The 16,543-nt window shown below is 43.2% G+C and overlaps 2 protein-coding genes across 5 annotated transcripts in view; both read left to right on the plus strand.

Annotated features, from left to right (window-relative positions):
• Nucleotides 1-8,430, plus strand: part of SLC35F4 (solute carrier family 35 member F4) — a 276,300-nt gene extending 267,870 nt beyond the window's left edge. For all 4 annotated transcript variants that reach the window (XM_056545540.1, XM_056545542.1, XM_056545541.1 and 1 more), the window contains one exon: nucleotides 8,018-8,430. In XM_056545540.1, the coding sequence (XP_056401515.1) occupies nucleotides 8,018-8,259 (242 nt within the window). In that variant the 3' untranslated portion in view covers nucleotides 8,260-8,430. The remainder of the gene's footprint in view (nucleotides 1-8,017) is intronic.
• A 3,801-nt stretch (nucleotides 8,431-12,231) lies between these two features.
• CCDC198 (coiled-coil domain containing 198) overlaps nucleotides 12,232-16,543 on the plus strand; it is a 39,803-nt gene continuing 35,491 nt past the window's right edge. Inside the window, exons 1-2 of the mRNA XM_056545890.1 lie at nucleotides 12,232-12,369; nucleotides 12,706-12,810. Coding sequence (XP_056401865.1) covers nucleotides 12,348-12,369; nucleotides 12,706-12,810 — 127 coding nt within the window. The 5' untranslated portion in view covers nucleotides 12,232-12,347. The remainder of the gene's footprint in view (nucleotides 12,370-12,705; nucleotides 12,811-16,543) is intronic.

Here is a 16,543-nt window from a genome sequence, read left to right on the forward strand (position 1 = left end):
TTTCTACCGACTTCCAGCTAACATCTGCCGCAGAATTATTATTTTTTTGGGCAAATTTGAAACGAACAAAGATTTTAGGATGTGTTTTGCAAAAAAAGAAAATAAAAAAATTTGTGGATTACCGTATTTATCGGGGTATACCACGCACCGGCCTATAACACGCATCCTCATTTTACAAAGGATATTTGGGTAAAAAAAAGTTTTTTACCCAAATATCCATGGTAAAATGAGGGTGCGTGTGTGTGCATGCGTATACCCCGATACACCCCCAGGAAAGGCAGGGAGAGAGAGGCCGTCGCTGCCCGCTTCTCTCCTCCTGCCTTTCCTGGGGTCTAGAGCCCTGCTGCCGCCGCTTCTCTCCCGCTGGCTATCGGCGCTGCTGCCCATTTTATCCCCCTGAAAATAGCCAGGGGGAGAGAAGCGGCGCCGGCAATGGGGCAGTGGCGCCGATAGCCAGGGGGAGAGAAGGGGCAGCGGCACCCATTGCCGGCGCCGGTGCCCCGTTGCCTCCCCCCATCCCCGGTTGCATAATTACCTGTTGCCGGGTTCGGGTCCGCACTTCTTCAGGCCTCCGGTGTGCGTCCCCTGCGTCGTTGCTATGCGCTGCACGGCGCAATGACGTCGTCTCTGGACGGCTGTCTCTGCAACTGCAAAGCCGCTGCAGTTCATTGATTTAAAGCGCCCGCTTTAAATCATTGAACTGCAGCGGCTTATCGGCATATAACACGCAGGTAGACTTTAGGCTAAAAATTTTAGCCTAAAAAGTGCGTGTTATACGCCGATAAATACGGTAACTTTTAAACTCACAGTGCATTCCCCGCTGCAAGCTTGAATGGGGACAGGTTCTCCGCGGGCTGTCCGCAGCAACTTTTTGACAGCAGATTTCTGCTGTGAAAAATGTATCTTAGACTCTATTGGAAGCCCATAGTAAAAAAAAAAAAAAAGAAGGTCCCGGCACTCACCAATCTGCAAGCAAATAGTAGTTTTATTGCATATCCTTGTAGAACAGGACACGTTTTTGGCATCAAGTCTTCCTATGCTGTGCAGCAGAGGAAGGCTTGATGTCGAAACACGTACTGTTCTACAAGGATATGCAATCAAACTACTATTTGCTTGCAGATTGGTGAGTGCCGGGACCTTCTTTTCTACTATGTGCTAATTCATCCACATGCACCACCACATGCAGAAGTGCCGACCACCACTTGGTATCTATTGGAAGCCCATCCCCATTCAATCTCACAACGGGAAACTCACTGCGAGTTTGAATGTAAATCTGCTCTTGTGAACACACCTTTAGTATGTTTTTGGAGTGTCACTTACCTCACAGCAATTCTACAGGAATGGTGTCCGCAAAGGGTGATGCTTGATCCTATTTACAATCCAAATTATACTGAATCTCCCTTAGAGGAAAATTGGCTTCCCCCTCATGGGGTTTCTTGCCTTCTCCTGGATCAATACTACTGGGTAATAGGTTTAAATGGATCGACATATGTCTTTTTTTCATATACTTTTGGTGGATGTTCCTTCTTCTACGCCCACCACTGATTGACCATGTGTATTGTTTCCACTCTATTGAATAAAGTTTCTTCAGCAGCTACAGTGTGTCTTAGTTCTGCAGCAGCTGAGGTGTGTGTTATAATAGCATACCCCCTGCTATAAATTATCATATTAGAATTGACCTCAGAGTTCTGTACCCTTGTATTTGACCTGTGGTCTACTTATGTGGTCATGGAACTATGTGGTGAATTCTTATTTTTTTACACACAAAGATGTATGGTAGTTTTCCTATGAATTTCCACTACTTACCCTGCATTATTAATTCCACTGTATCTATTTATGTCACTGGAGCATCTTAAAAAGCGCCATAAGATTAGAAAAAAAAAGTCTTGCTTTTTTAAACAAACAGCGGCAATTTGGCCAAGAGCTGTGTCTGGTGTTATCATAACAAAAAACGGAATACAGTCTACCAGGTATACCTTAAAGTGTACCTGTTGTAAACAAAAACTTTTTATATAATGTAGATAATACAATTTAATGTACATTTGTAATATACATTGGTTAAAACATGTGTATATTTATGGGTGAAAAACTGCTGTCCCTGCAGCTATTGCCTGTGAGGAGTCCAAATACAGGAAGTAAGGACAGGACAAGCAGGGCTCTGTGCAGGCTCCTGGATTTTCAATCATCCTCATGTGTGAGCCCATAGCATGTCACAGAGCCTCACTGCACAGAGCCCTGCTTGTCCTCTGTGTACAGAGCCCCGCTTGTCCTCAGTGTACAGAGCCCCGCTTTTCCTCAGTGTACAGAGCCCCGCTTGTCCTCAGTGTACAGAGCCCTGCTTGTCCTCAGTGTACAGAGCCCCGCTTGTCCTCAGTGTACAGTGCCCTGTTTGTCCTCACTGCACAGAGCCCTGCTTGTCCTCAGTGTACAGAGCCCTGCTTGTCCTCACTGCACAGAGCCCTGCTTGTCCTCACTGCACAGAGCCCTGCTTGTCCTCAGTGCACAGAACCCTGCTTGTCCTCACTGCACAGAGCCCTGCTTGTCCTCAGTGCACAGAACCCTGCTTGTCCTCAGTGTACAGAGCCCTGCTTGTCCTCAGTGTACAGAGCCCTGCTTGTCCTAACTGCAAAGAGTCCTGCTTGTCCTCAGTGTACAGAGCCCTGCTTGTCCTCAGTGTACAGAGCCCTGCTTGTCCTCACTGCACAGAGTCCTGCGTTTCCTCAGTGTACAGAGCCCTGCTTGTCCTCAGTGTACAGAGCCCTGCTTGTCCTCAGTACACAGATCCCTGCTTGTCCACCCTCACTTCCTGTATTTGGACTTCTCATAGAGACACACATGCAATAGCTGCAGGGACAAAAATAAAAAATAAATTTAAACCAATGTATATTACAAATATACATATAATGGTATTATCTACATTGAAAAAAGTTTTTGTTGATAACAGATACACTTTAATAGACAATGAATCACAGTAGATGTATATTATGTTATTCTCTATAGAAATAATAATAAAGTACAGAATATTTTAAATGAATTAGTGTATTCAGTATCTCTGATAAGTATTCAGTATCTAGTATAGTATAGCCCTCACATTTGCAGGTTTTTGGGGTGATTATCATGTTGGAATACTGCCCTGCGGCCCATTCTCTGAAGGGAGGGATCATATTTTGCTTCAGTATGCCACAGTACATGTTGGCATTCTTGGTTCCCTCTATGAACTGTAGCTCCCCAGTGCCAGCAGCACTCATGCAGGCCCAGACCATGACACTACCACCACTATACTTGATTGTAGGAAAGACACTCGTCTTTGTACTCATCATCTGGTTGCCACTACACATGCTTGACCCCATTTGAACCAAATAAGTTTATCTTGGTCTTATCAGGCCACAGGACTTCCAGTAATCCATGTCCTTAGTCGGCTTGTCTTTAGCAAACTGTTTGCAGTCTTTCTTCTGCTCTTTAAAAGAGGCTTCCTTCTGGGACAACAGCCATGCACACAAATTTGATGCAGTGTGCAGTTATAGCCTGAGCACTGACATTCTGACCCCTGACCCCTTCAACTTTTGCAGCAATGCAAGCAGCACTAATATATCTTTCCCCAAAACAACCTCAGGATATGACACTGAGCATGTGCACTCAGCTTCTTTGGTTCATCATGGCGAGGCCTATTTTGAATTGAACTGTACTGTGAAACCATTGTATGATCACTGTGCTGCACCTTAGTTTCAGGATCTTGGCAATCTTCTTATATCCTGGGCATTCTTTATGTAGAGCAACATTTTCATTTTCAGAGCCAAGAGGGGCCATGTTGAACTTCCACTGACCAGTAGTAGAGAGAGTCTGAGAGCGATAACACCAAATTTAGGACACCTTCTCCCTATTCACACCTGAGCTCTTGTAACAGTAACGAGTCACATGACACCTTGGAAAAATGGCTAATCCATTTTCCATTTAGGGGTATCCTCACTTTTGTAGCCAAGGTTTAGACATTAATGTCTGTGTATAAAACGTAGAGAGAATATTTACTGCATGCACCTTTCCAGCCAGTCATATACACACTTGAGTCCAGGATCATCCGAGACCACCCATCCACGGTAGCACTGCCGGTGCCTGCCTCAAATAGACACAGTCCATAAAGCAGTATCAATAGATAGATAATAGCAGGCGGCACTCCAGGTACTTGTGCAATAAAACCGCTTCTTTATTTGCTCGATTAGCAGGTTATAGCAGAGAGGAACAAACCAACAGTTTCACGTCCACTAGAATGCTTTCTCAAGGCACAAGTTTTATTGCACAAGTACCTGGAGTGCCGCCTGCTATTCTCTATCTATTGATTAATGTTTGTGTGTTGAATTATTTTGAGGGGACACAACATTAAACACTATCATACAGGCTGTGCACTCACTACTTTATATTGTAACAGAGGGGCATTTCTTCATGAAAAGATATCATAAAGTATTTACAAAAATGTGTGGGGTGGACTCACTTACGTCAGATGCTGTAAGTGATAATACTAATGAAAAATTGTATACATATAAAAAAAGTATATAAATGTAAAATAGGAAAAAAATATATAAAAACTTGCCAGGTAACAACAACCTATTACACTGCTCAAAAAAGGGAACACTAAGAGAACACATCCTAGATCTGAATGAATGAACTAATCGTATAAAATATTTTTCTTTACATGGTTGAATGTGCTGACAACAAAATCACACAAAAATTATCAATGGAAATCAAATGTATCAACCCATGGAGGTCTGGATATGGAGTCACACTCAAAATCAAAGTAGAAAACCACACTACAGGCTGATCCAACTTATGTAATGTCCTTAAAACAAGTCAGAATGAGGCTCAGTAGTGTGTGTGGCCTCCATGTGCCCGTATGACCTCCCTACAATGCCTGGGCATGCTCCTGATGCGGTGGTCTCCTGAGGGATGTCCTCCCAGACCTGGACTAAAGCATCCGCCAACTCCTGGAGAGTCTGTCGTGCAACGTCTAATGAGGAATAAGACTTATAAACCCAGGCGCTGCGGATGCTTGTACCAAGAATTGGATGGAAACAGGAGTGTGCAATCACAGATCCTTCGGCAGGGACCACTTTATTGATAAAATAAAATAAATTTAAAATTCCAAAATTCAGGATCCTACCTCAGGACTGGGACTTAGAATAGGTTGTAAAGGCAGCTCTGCTCTTGTGTTAGTAAATACTTGTATTCACAATGAAATAACAATGGAGGATGTAAGGGTGCATTTACAACATGTTTTGTGTCTCTGTGGCACGGGTCCAGCGGAAGACGCTCAATACAGCCTGCCAACATATCTATACCGGTAGCAGGCCAGACTCCATTCAATCCAATGACCAGAACAGAGTCACCTAGTGACTCAGTTCGTGTCATTTTCCAACCATATTCAACTTTTGGCCCAGACTGAAAACTGCGGCAGACTACGATTTTCAGTCCCAGCCAAAGGTCAGATACAGTCAGAAAATGACCCGAACTGAGTCACTATGTGGACTGAATAAAGTCTGGCCCGCTTCCTGTATAGATACATGGCAGGCGGTTTAAGCTTTTTCCACTGGATCTGTGCCACAGAGGCACAAAACGTGGCGTGAATGAACCTCTTATCTTGGAATGTTGCAGTGTGCTGTTGCTCTGTTGTTTCTCCTAGAAATGTATGAATAAATTGACAACTGGGTGTTACCATTCTCCTTGGCAAAGAGACGTTTCCCTGATACTGCCAGTATTTTAAGGCAAAATCAGGAGTAGGATAAGATATAATGTATCTTTTTCTGTGTTCTGGATCTAGTCCTGACTTAAAATTACTAACCAAAATACTATGTGTGAGCCCAGCCTTAGGGTACGTTCACATTGACGGATCTACAGCTTATTTTACGCTGCGGATCCGCCGCTGATGGATCCTACATTGTTCCTCAATCTGTGCCTCCTCATAGCGGCAATCCGCCGCTGCATGTAGACAAGCTGCGATGTGCGGATTGCCATGCACAGTATACTCACACACATCGCAGCCACTGTCAGCCTAGCTCAGGGAGCAGAAGGAGTGGCCGCGATGTGTGTATGTACATTGCGCATACGCAGCATGTCTGCTCATAGTATCACAATGTAGGCACAATGTAGGGGTCCAACGTCGCCGGATCCGCAACATAAAATACCCTGCCAATCCGTCCGTGTGAATGTACCCTTAGCGTAAAAGAAACATACCCCCTACTGTTAATACCCAGTTGTCAATTTTCTTCTATTTTATAAATTTGTAGGAGGAATAACAGAAGAACCATACAGATGCTTTAGAATTGTTGTTTCATGGTGGAATATAATTTTTACTAAGGCATACTTTCGTAAAAGCGTACAGGTCCTGTTTAACATGTTTTTTCCCCATAACAACTTACCGTATTTATCGGGGTATACCACGCACTGGCCTATAACACGCACCCTCATTTTACCAAGGATATTTGGGTAAAACATTTTTTTTACCCAAATATCCTTGGTAAAAAGGGTGCGTGTGCGTGCATGCGTATTCCCCGATACACTGTTTCTGACCCCGCAGAAGCCCCCAGGAAAGGCAGGGGGAGAGAGGCCGTCGCTGCCGGCTTCTCTCCCCCTTTTTTTACCGGCTGCCGCCGCTTGTCTCCCGCTGGCTATCTGCGCCGCTGCCCGTTCTCTCCCCCTGACTATCGGTGCCAGCGCCCCATTGCCGGCAACGATAGCCAGGGGGAGAGAAGGGGCTGTGGCACCCATTGCCGGCACCGCTGCCCCGTTGCCTCCCCCATCCCTGGTTGTATAATTACCTGTTGCCGGGGTAGGGTCCGGGCTGTTCAGGCCTCTGGTGTGCGTCCCCTGCGTCGTTGCTATGCACTGCACGACACTGCGCAATGACGAGTGATGTCATTGCGTCTCGCAGCGCATAGCAACGATGCAGGGGATGCACACCGGAGGCCTGAAGCAGCGCGGACCCGACCCCGGCAACAGGTAATTATACAACCGGGGATGGGGGAGGCAACGGGGCAGCGGCGCCGGCAATGGGTCCCGCTGCCCCTTCTCTCCCCCTGTCTGTCGGCGCCGCTGCCCCATTGCCGGCGCCGCTTCTCTCCCCCTGGCTATCGGCGCCGGCAATGGGGCAGCGGCACCGATAGCCAGGGGGAGAGAACGGGCAGCGGCGCCTATTGCCAGGGGGAGAGAAGGGCCGGCAGCAGGGCTCTAGACCCCAGGACAGGCAGGGGGAGAGAAGCCGGCAGCGACGGCAGGTCTCTGCACCTGCAAAGCCGCTGCAGTTCATTGATTTAAAGCACCCGCTTTAAATCATTGAACTGCAGCGGCTTATAGGTGTATAACACGCAGGTAGACTTTAGGCTAAAAATTTTAGCCTAAAAAGTGTGTGTTATACGCTGATAAATACGGTATATTTTTATTACAGTCTACAGTTTCTGTATTCCAAATAAGTGAACATTTAAAAGTAACACTTGATGAGGATATGTTGAAAAGATGCTACATCTTACATTTGCCAAATACGTTGTCTGTGTTTTTCAAAGGCTGTGAGATCAGAATAGTATCTGAACTGTTGTGTTAATATAAATATACACAACATAAATATAGATATACTATACTTAAAGGGGTACTCCACTGGAAAACATTTTTTTTTTTTTCAAATCAACTGGTGCCAGAAAGTTAAACAGATTTGTAAATTACTTTTTTTAAAAAAAAATCTTAATCCTTCCAGTACATATTAGCTGCTGTTATGATCCACAGGAAGTTCTTTTCTTTTTGAATTTCCTTTCTATCTGAATACAGCGCTTTCTGCTGACACCTCTGTCCATTTCAGGAACCAATCGGTCTCCTGTGTGAACAGGATGACCGTTTTTCTTTAACTAACTGGGTAAAGGCTCCCCCTTTATAGTGTATAACTCTGCACAGTAGTTGTGTTGTATATTACTCGTTTCTTTTACTACACATCCTCTCATTTTACTGAGAACTTTCTTTTCACATCTTGTCTTCTTTTCAGTCATTGACCTGCTCAAGCATGAAGTGATCTTTAGTGTTGTAAGACTGGGGGCGACTATTATCATCTGTATTGGGTTCCTGCTTATGCTTCTCCCTGAAGAATGGGACGAGATTACCCTGCGATTCATCAACAGCCTAAAAGAGAAGAAGACGGAGGAACATGCAGAGGATGTGGCAGATACCGGGGTCTACACCAGGAGCAGGAGCAGGGCAAACGGCACAGTGTCTATACCACTGTCTTAAAACCATCATCATTTGAATGCACGTGAATGTATATTCTGTGAATATAATTTAAATTATTTCACAAATTGTAATGTAATATCACAGTACTTATCTGCAAATAATTCTAAGTTAAAGGCATAATGTTTACATTTATACACCTACGTGTAAATAACACAATAAAGTTCTTTTTTTATGGAAGGCCTTCAGTTTGCTTTATTTTCACAAACGTTGAAACCATCAAAAACCATCTGAAATGCATTAAATGGGCACTCCATGTTCATCAAACTTTCCATGAAGCAATAGCGCATACAAGTGCAAAAAGCTTAAAGGGGGACTCCGGCGCTAAGACATCTTATCCCCTATCCAAAGGATAGGGGATAAGATGCCTGATCGTGGGGGTCCCGCCACTGGGGACCTCTGTGATCTTGCACGCAGCACCCCGTTATAATCAGTCCCCGGAGCTGTTACACCCCCTCCCATAGGCTTGCATTGAGGGGGCGGAGCGTGACATCACACGGGGGCAAGGCCGTGACATCACAATGCTTCCGGCTCCCGTGATTGTCAGTAATCAGACCCGGAGCGAACATATTCCGGGGACTGATTATAACGGGGTGCTGCGTGCAAGATCACTGGGGTCCCCAGCGGCAGGACTCCCACGATCAGGCATCTTATCCCCTATCCTTTGGATAGGGGATAAGATGTCTTAGCACCGGAGTACCCCTTTAATATTATATCTTATCAGAGAAGAATACATCTTTCTCCATGTATCAGTCTACTCTACGTACCCTCCCTGCTTCCAAATGCATAATTCACTATGCAAAAACTGCTAAACCTCAATTATAAGAGATAGGACAGATCAGCGCACTGAAGTATAATCATAACTCTTTATTTATATAGTGCACACAGTGATGTACAATCAAACAGGTCCCTGTGCCCATTGGGGCTTACAATCTAAATCTATCAGCAAGTTTTGAAGGAAACCTGGAGAAACCCCACACAAACACAGAGAGAACATACAAACTGTTTACAGATGTTGTCCTTGGTGAGATTTGAACCCAGGACCCCAGTGCTGCATGGCATCAGTGCCAACCACTGAGCCACCATGCTGCTCCATCAGGTCATAGATAGGGCTGCAGTGTGAAGTGAGGGTCTATGTAGGGGAGTAGGACGTGTGTGTGTGTGTGTGTGTGCCGTGTATAGGAGACATGATAGCAGCTAGTCTCCATCCACCATCTCAGGGACAAGTTAACAATAGAGATGGAGCCTACAGAGTATAAATCTGGTGAAAAGTGCCACATACAAGTTATTTAGTTTCAGAAATAGTGCTATTTATGAACGCACACTTCAAGTTACCTGAAAAGGCTGTATGCTTTAAAGGGAACCTATCACATGGAAAATACAATCCAACCTGCAATTAGCATTTTATAGAGCTGAGCAGATGATATATAGTTTTGTGGGAAAACTTCCAGAATAACTTGTTATATATCAATCTGTTCACCTCTTCCTGCTCTATAACATGATGCCTGCAGATTGGACTGCATGTTTAATGTGACATGTTCCCTTTAAGAGGCCTAATTAAAGGTCAGTTATACTGTTGGCAAGTGGGTTGAACAGGCCTGGTAGGCCTAGGATCTGACAAAATTATGGGCTAAGACATCCAGCCAAAGGAACAACTATGGGTTTAAAGGCTATGAACATCTCTGAAAAGCAAGGACTTCTGATATACAGCAGTTGTCCCGGCTGCAGCCACACCTGCCATCCACGATCACAGGAGTCAGGACCACCACAAGCTTTTTACCTTATGTGAGATAATTGAGCTGATCCTTAATGCTACATAAGCTATCAATCTCATCATATGAGCAATGACTACTGACCAATTGGTGCCAAATGCATTGATAAGCATTATCTGTGAACATCTGATCTGCTAATATCATCTTTGATCCTACAGCAACTCGAAAGACTACGGGACAGAATGTCAATATGGAATGTGGAGTGGGAGCTTAAGACCCGGCTGGACCACCATTCTATTCAATGCCAGAAGACTGATGTAGATAGATAGATAGATAGATAGATAGATAGACAGATGATAGATATAGATAGATAGATAGATAGATAGTGATATGTAAGACTACATACAAATTTGAAATCTCATTGAAAAAACTCCCAAAGACTAGAGATCTAGAAAACCATACGGTTGAGGTACAAGCAGGGAAGCACAGCTGAGACTCTGTTTGCATTCCTAGCTGCCACCATTGCAATCCCTGTTGCTTGGCATCTGTGTATAAATGACTACACACCATCTGATCCCATCTAATGTTAAGGTAGCATTTCGCTATAGACTGGCATCAATAACAAAGAGGTGAAAACAGCTAAGGTATTATATCTTCTGTAGAATAAGGTGTAGGGTGAGGTTCACCTCCATGCATTATCTATTTCTAAGACCCATCTTTTAACAACTGATGGTAAATATTCTATTAGACAAGTGCCACTTAAATATAGATGGTTTCTCGTCAGCTACAAGACTGGAAACCATGCTAAATTGACACCCAACAACTTGCTCCCGGCTCTATGGTGTCACACTTAATATACCAACAGAAAACAATTCTATTAATATATTTTACCCAGATGAGTAATTTGTTTTCATGGCATCCAACAAGCCCCGGAGGTTGGTGTGTGTGCTGTATCAGCCACTGGATGCTCAGTCCAATCCCTTTGACTGGAGAAGGCTTTCGCCGGGAGGATGAAATCCCAGCTGGTTTCCTGTTTCAACATAAAATGCCTTTGGTGCTCTCAGACAATGCTGCCAGCCTCTGTCATTAAATAGACATACTACACGCTTGTAGAAAAGCTACTCGCAGTGGTTTCTATAAATACAATACGCATTCGCCTGAGCGAGCTATTAATTGTGTAGTGTGAAAATAGCTTCCTCCAAATAGGAACTTCTAGCAAAATGCTTACATCATAGGACACCCAGCTGGCAACATAATGACTGAAACAGTAAATGAAACAGTATGAGAAGGGCAGAAAATCCCTAAATATTAATTTGGTAGATTTACTAATTTGGGTCGTACTGGGCCGATTTTATGAGTTCAGTGTGTTAGGGTTGAGTAACAATGTTTACAAATGTAGGAAGGTTAAAGGGGTTATCTGGTTTAGAAAACCCATTCAAACACCCTATTAGGTAATTTGGAGTTATTAGAAGAAAGTCCCCCATTTAGGATCCTTATCCTTAAGCCAAAGCGGATGGGTGGCTATAAAGAGTGCTGCTCATGAGCTTAATTTCCCATGTGGTAGAGTCAGGGAAATCAAAAACTTGCTTCTGGGTTCCTAACAATACAGACAATTATATAGTCTATCCAGTCTTTAGTGGGGATGGGGCCCTTTGGTCACTGGGTTTTTCAAAGAAAGTGTCCTAATAATACTCTTCACAACTCCATTATAGATAAAGGCCCCCATAACCATAAGATATGTGTCGACCAAACACACCGGTGGGCTTATTAAATGATTGGGGGAGGAGAAAAAAGTTGGGCATGTTAAATGTCAACTTTTTCAGGGAGATAAGTTTCTGCCAGAGAAGTATGACAGCATCTACCAGTGATGTTATTATTAGCCTAATTACTGTCCTAGACAACCAGGGATGTTATCATGAACCCCTTATTTCCATAGACCACCAGAGATATTATTGTTTACCTCTTCACTGCACTAGCCCCCCAGGGATATTACCATTATGACCTTCATTGCCCTAAACTACCAGGGAAATAACTAAAAACCTCTTCACCATCCTACACCACAAGGGATTTTACCATTATTATTTGAATACTCTGGATTACCAGGGGTAATTTATTGGGGGAGATTTATCAAAACCTGTGCAGAGGAAAAGTGGCCCAGTTGCCCATAGCAACCAATCAGATCGCTTCTTTAATTTTTGAAAGGACCTCTGTAAAATGAAAGAAGCGATCTGATTGGTTGCTATGGACAACTGGGCCACTTTTCCTCTTCACTGGTTTTGATAAATCTCCCCCATTGTCTTTACTACCCAAGAGGCCCAGGGATGTTTCCACTCAAAGGATGTGAAGACTGGAGGTTGTGAGAAGAAATTAAAAAAAAAAATGTTTTCTACATGTTCAAGATGTAAGTTGATTATATGCTGGCAAAAGAGAGCTCTGTGCTGATCCTGTCCTGGTGCTTTAGAGAAGCCAGAGGGTATTAGTACTATACATGGCCCATGGTAGATGTGGGGCCCTGTAATAGCTCTCTCATTGGGACCCGGGACTCACAGGTTAACCCTCTGCATTTTGGTCATATAGCACTGTCCTGAATACGATCTGTCTGTACACAAAACATACAGTACTTCCAGAGATAGTTGTCCTTTTTACATATTAACCTTTTGGATTATTCAATAAGCAAAGGTCTGAAATTGGGAAAGGTTAAACATATGTCACATACATTGTTGACCTTGCATTACAGGGTTAGGACAGCAGCAATGGAAACAATTACTTCATCCCAGAATTACTGAAGATAGAGAAGCTATTTCACACAACAATGAAGAAATCTATAGGTCACGAGATAAAGGTAAGGTTTAATGACTCCTAGAGCTGTGAAGTCTTCATTGGAAATGGTTATATTGTTCCTTACAAATGTGGCTTACCGCATGGTCATCGTCAATGGCATACGAAGAAAGGACTGGTCCCATTGCAAAGATTAAACTACAATTATAATGCAAAAAGTTTTGCAACCCAAGATAGAAAGAGTCACAGTCACGTTGATGCGCTGGCCTTGCCTCCAAACCTTACTGCACCAGGTAGCTCTGTATGTCTGCTTGAGAATAGGCAGCGTATTTCCCGATGAGAAAAATATGCTGTGTGTGACCCTACCCTAAATATGAAACTGAAACAAAGGACAGACAGCGCTCCGTAGTGTATTAACCAAGGGGTGCACTCGGGGGGAGGGTAAGACAATATGCACGCTTACCCAAGAAGGTTACACTCCACCAAGTGCAACAATGGTTTAGAGCGGAATGATAATGAATGACTGAAGCCCTTCCACGTCCGATACAATATATTCTTGAAACGGAGCCTCCAATATTCGACGGGATAGTAAGGCGCTGACACAGTGGTAAAAAGGGAACTAACGTTTTAATCACCCATGATGCAACGCGTTTCATAGTACGACTGCTTCATCAGGCAAATACCCTAAATATGACTTCTACTTAATAAAATCACTTTTTGCGATAACCACCTTTTAATATGCAATTATATTGTTAAGAAAATGTTGTACAAAATCAGATCACCAGCTTCAGGATGTGTTTCCACTTGACAGTTTTTTCGGAATACTGTCACTGCAGTTTTTAGAAGTGGATCCCTGAGGAAGGAGAAGTATAAGTCCTTTCTTTATATTTCCCATTCCTTTTGAATCAACTTCTGACTTTGGCTCAAAAACTGCAGTGGTAGTATAAAAAAAAAAGCAAATACCAAAACGTAGTCTAAGGCCTTCTTTACATTATCCGACAACCAGCATCTTTTTTACAACGCTGGAGGGAAACTGATGCTAGAACTGACCCATTTATTTGAATGGGATAGTTCACATTCATCTTGCGTCTCAGTTAGACTCACCGGACCGACACCAGATAGGGGAACACATCTTGCTGCTTTCCCCTGCCCTGCGTTTAGAAACATTGGATGCCTGATGGTAGTCATTCTTGTCATCATCAGTTGTGTCAAAATTTAGGCTGGGTTTATGTTTGCCAGACACCAGACATATGTAATCCTAGCCTTATACACACTAATTCTTTTCAATAAAATCACTTTTTTGGGAACTCCAAAATACTTTTGGGAATTCAGAAAATACTAAAAAGGCTAAAAAAGCATTGTAAGGTAAAACACATAAAAATGCAGCTTTTGCAATAATCCCCAATGTGAGGTATTCTCTATCCTACAATTCACATTAGAATATGTCAAAAGTCTATAAACAGGCCTAATGGCATTCATGCCTGGGCTCAAGTCACTTTCCTTGCCTACTGGCATATCTGCCCTAGACAGCGGATCTACAACTGGACGGTGGTCCGTGTGCCATATAAGGTGCAGGGGTGTTGCAGGTCAACAAAATAAACTGAATTTTACAGAGGTCAGAGAAACAGGTCAGAATATGAAGGGTAAACAGTCAAGAACAAACAAACAGGCAACCAAGATAGTGTATAATGGCAGGTATGCAAAGAATTAACAAACAGGTATCAGGAAGATGTAATGGTAGGAGTACTGACTAACAGGTTCAGAACCAAAGTAGTAAGGCAGATATGAGAGCAATGGCAAATAGGTTTCTAGGAAGATATAGTGGCCAGTTTACCAAGAATGAAGGTGAGTAAACAGGTAACTAAAGTCAGGACAATATACAGATAAGAATTCACAGGTTCAGGATCAAACATGACTGAACAGAAGTACAACAGGCAAGGCTAGGGGCAAAGTAAAAAGAGCAATGGATCAGGACCTACACAAGAGGTGAAGTCAAAAACACAAACAGGTCAGAATACAAGTCAGGATACAGGTTCAGGAAACAGATACAAACTAGACAGAATAAAACCAACCATAAGTACAGACAGATCTCAAGACAGACAGGACAAGGCTAAAACTAGATAAATCGTCCAGGACTGCAATACCATGGCAAAAATCTAACTAACAAGTCAGAACTGAAACAGACAAGACTAAAATCAGCACAAAGCTAAAATCAAGTGCAAAATCCAAAAGGCTGGAGGGGAAATCTAAATACCCTGTCTCAGCTGCTGATTGGCCCGGGCCCCGTAACTCCTAACTGGCCAGAGTGCAGCATGCAAAGCCAGACCAGGTGCGATCGCTACAGTTTTCTCAACAATATAATTGCAAATTAGAAGGTGTCAATGGCAAAATGTGATTTTGTTAATAAGAATGTCCCATTTAGTGTACAGTCACATGGGTCAATAGGTCCAGGACGCTATTTGTTTATTTTTAGACACATGGAAAACTTGCAAAACAGGAGTAACATTTTACTGAGATTACACTGTCTACAACCATACAACATATATACCTTACAGCACAGGAAAGTGAAGTTACAGTCTTCTGGATGGATGATTGGAATTTGATCACAGTTCCCTTTAGTTGTTTTAATAGCAGTAATACTAAAGCAAAGTCTCTGAATATGCCACTAGCACTTTAGTGTTGCTAATGGAGATATATGCAGTCAATGAGTAGGGCCTAGACAGCTTGGCTGACTATGATGAATTGACCTGAAAGACGTGTACTCACAGTTACTGGCACTATGATTTTCTATTACAGGGTTTACGGTAAAAGACGATTGTGACGTATAAGCCACACAGCACTATCTCTAGCCAGAAGTTTAGTGTTGCCAGAAAAGTCCTTTCTCGTCTGTTCTTCCTTCTGGTTAGACCAGTGTATTACAAGTTATGGATACTAGATTTATATGGGTGGAACGCTGATCCAGGGATTTATTCTTATCGTCCTATTTGGAGTCGAAAAGGATTTTTTTTCTCTGACATGGGGCAATTGGCATCAGCCTCATGTTTTTTTTTTTTTTTTTTCTCCCCTTCCTCTGGACCAACACAGTAGAGTTTTAGGTTGAACTTAAACTCTTGTCTTTTTTCAACCTTCCAAACTATATAATTATGTAACTATATATATATATATATATATATATATATATATATATATAGAAAAGCAAATGGAGCAGCACTCGCGAATAGGAATAGATGCAGTGGGTGCAAGCTGTGGATGGGCCCTGGTCCTCGAGCCCCAATTAGATACAGCAACCAAGTAGACGCAGCAGCACTCCAGCGTAGTGAAAATGGTGACTTTTATTTATCACCAAGATGCAATAGCGACGTTTCAACCACATCACGTGGCCGTCCTCAAGCCCTGGACGGCCACGTGAGCTTGAGGACGGCCACGTGAGGTGGTTGAAACGTTGCTATTGCATCTTGGTGATAAATAAAAGTCACTATTTTCACTGCGCTGGAGTGCTGCTGCGTCTACTTGGTTGCTATATATATATATATATATATATATATATATATATGTATAAAGCCTGATGGGCTGTGTTTGTGCGAGGGGCGGAAGTAATTATCGCTCCCTGCACTTCCAGGTGGGGCTCATTGGGAACAGGTGGGGGCGTGTGTGTATATAACTTCCCCCTCTCCTACAGGGGCGGAGCACGTGTCGTTTGTGGAATCTCTGCTTCCTGTGACAGTCTGGTGTTTGAATCTCCCACAAAAATCTTCAGAGCTGCTGCTCACGGTGCAGAGGCCTCGCTGATCATGGGT

The sequence above is a fragment of the Hyla sarda genome, chromosome 11 (assembly GCF_029499605.1).
Source record: "Hyla sarda isolate aHylSar1 chromosome 11, aHylSar1.hap1, whole genome shotgun sequence".
Lineage (NCBI taxonomy): Eukaryota > Metazoa > Chordata > Amphibia > Anura > Hylidae > Hyla > Hyla sarda.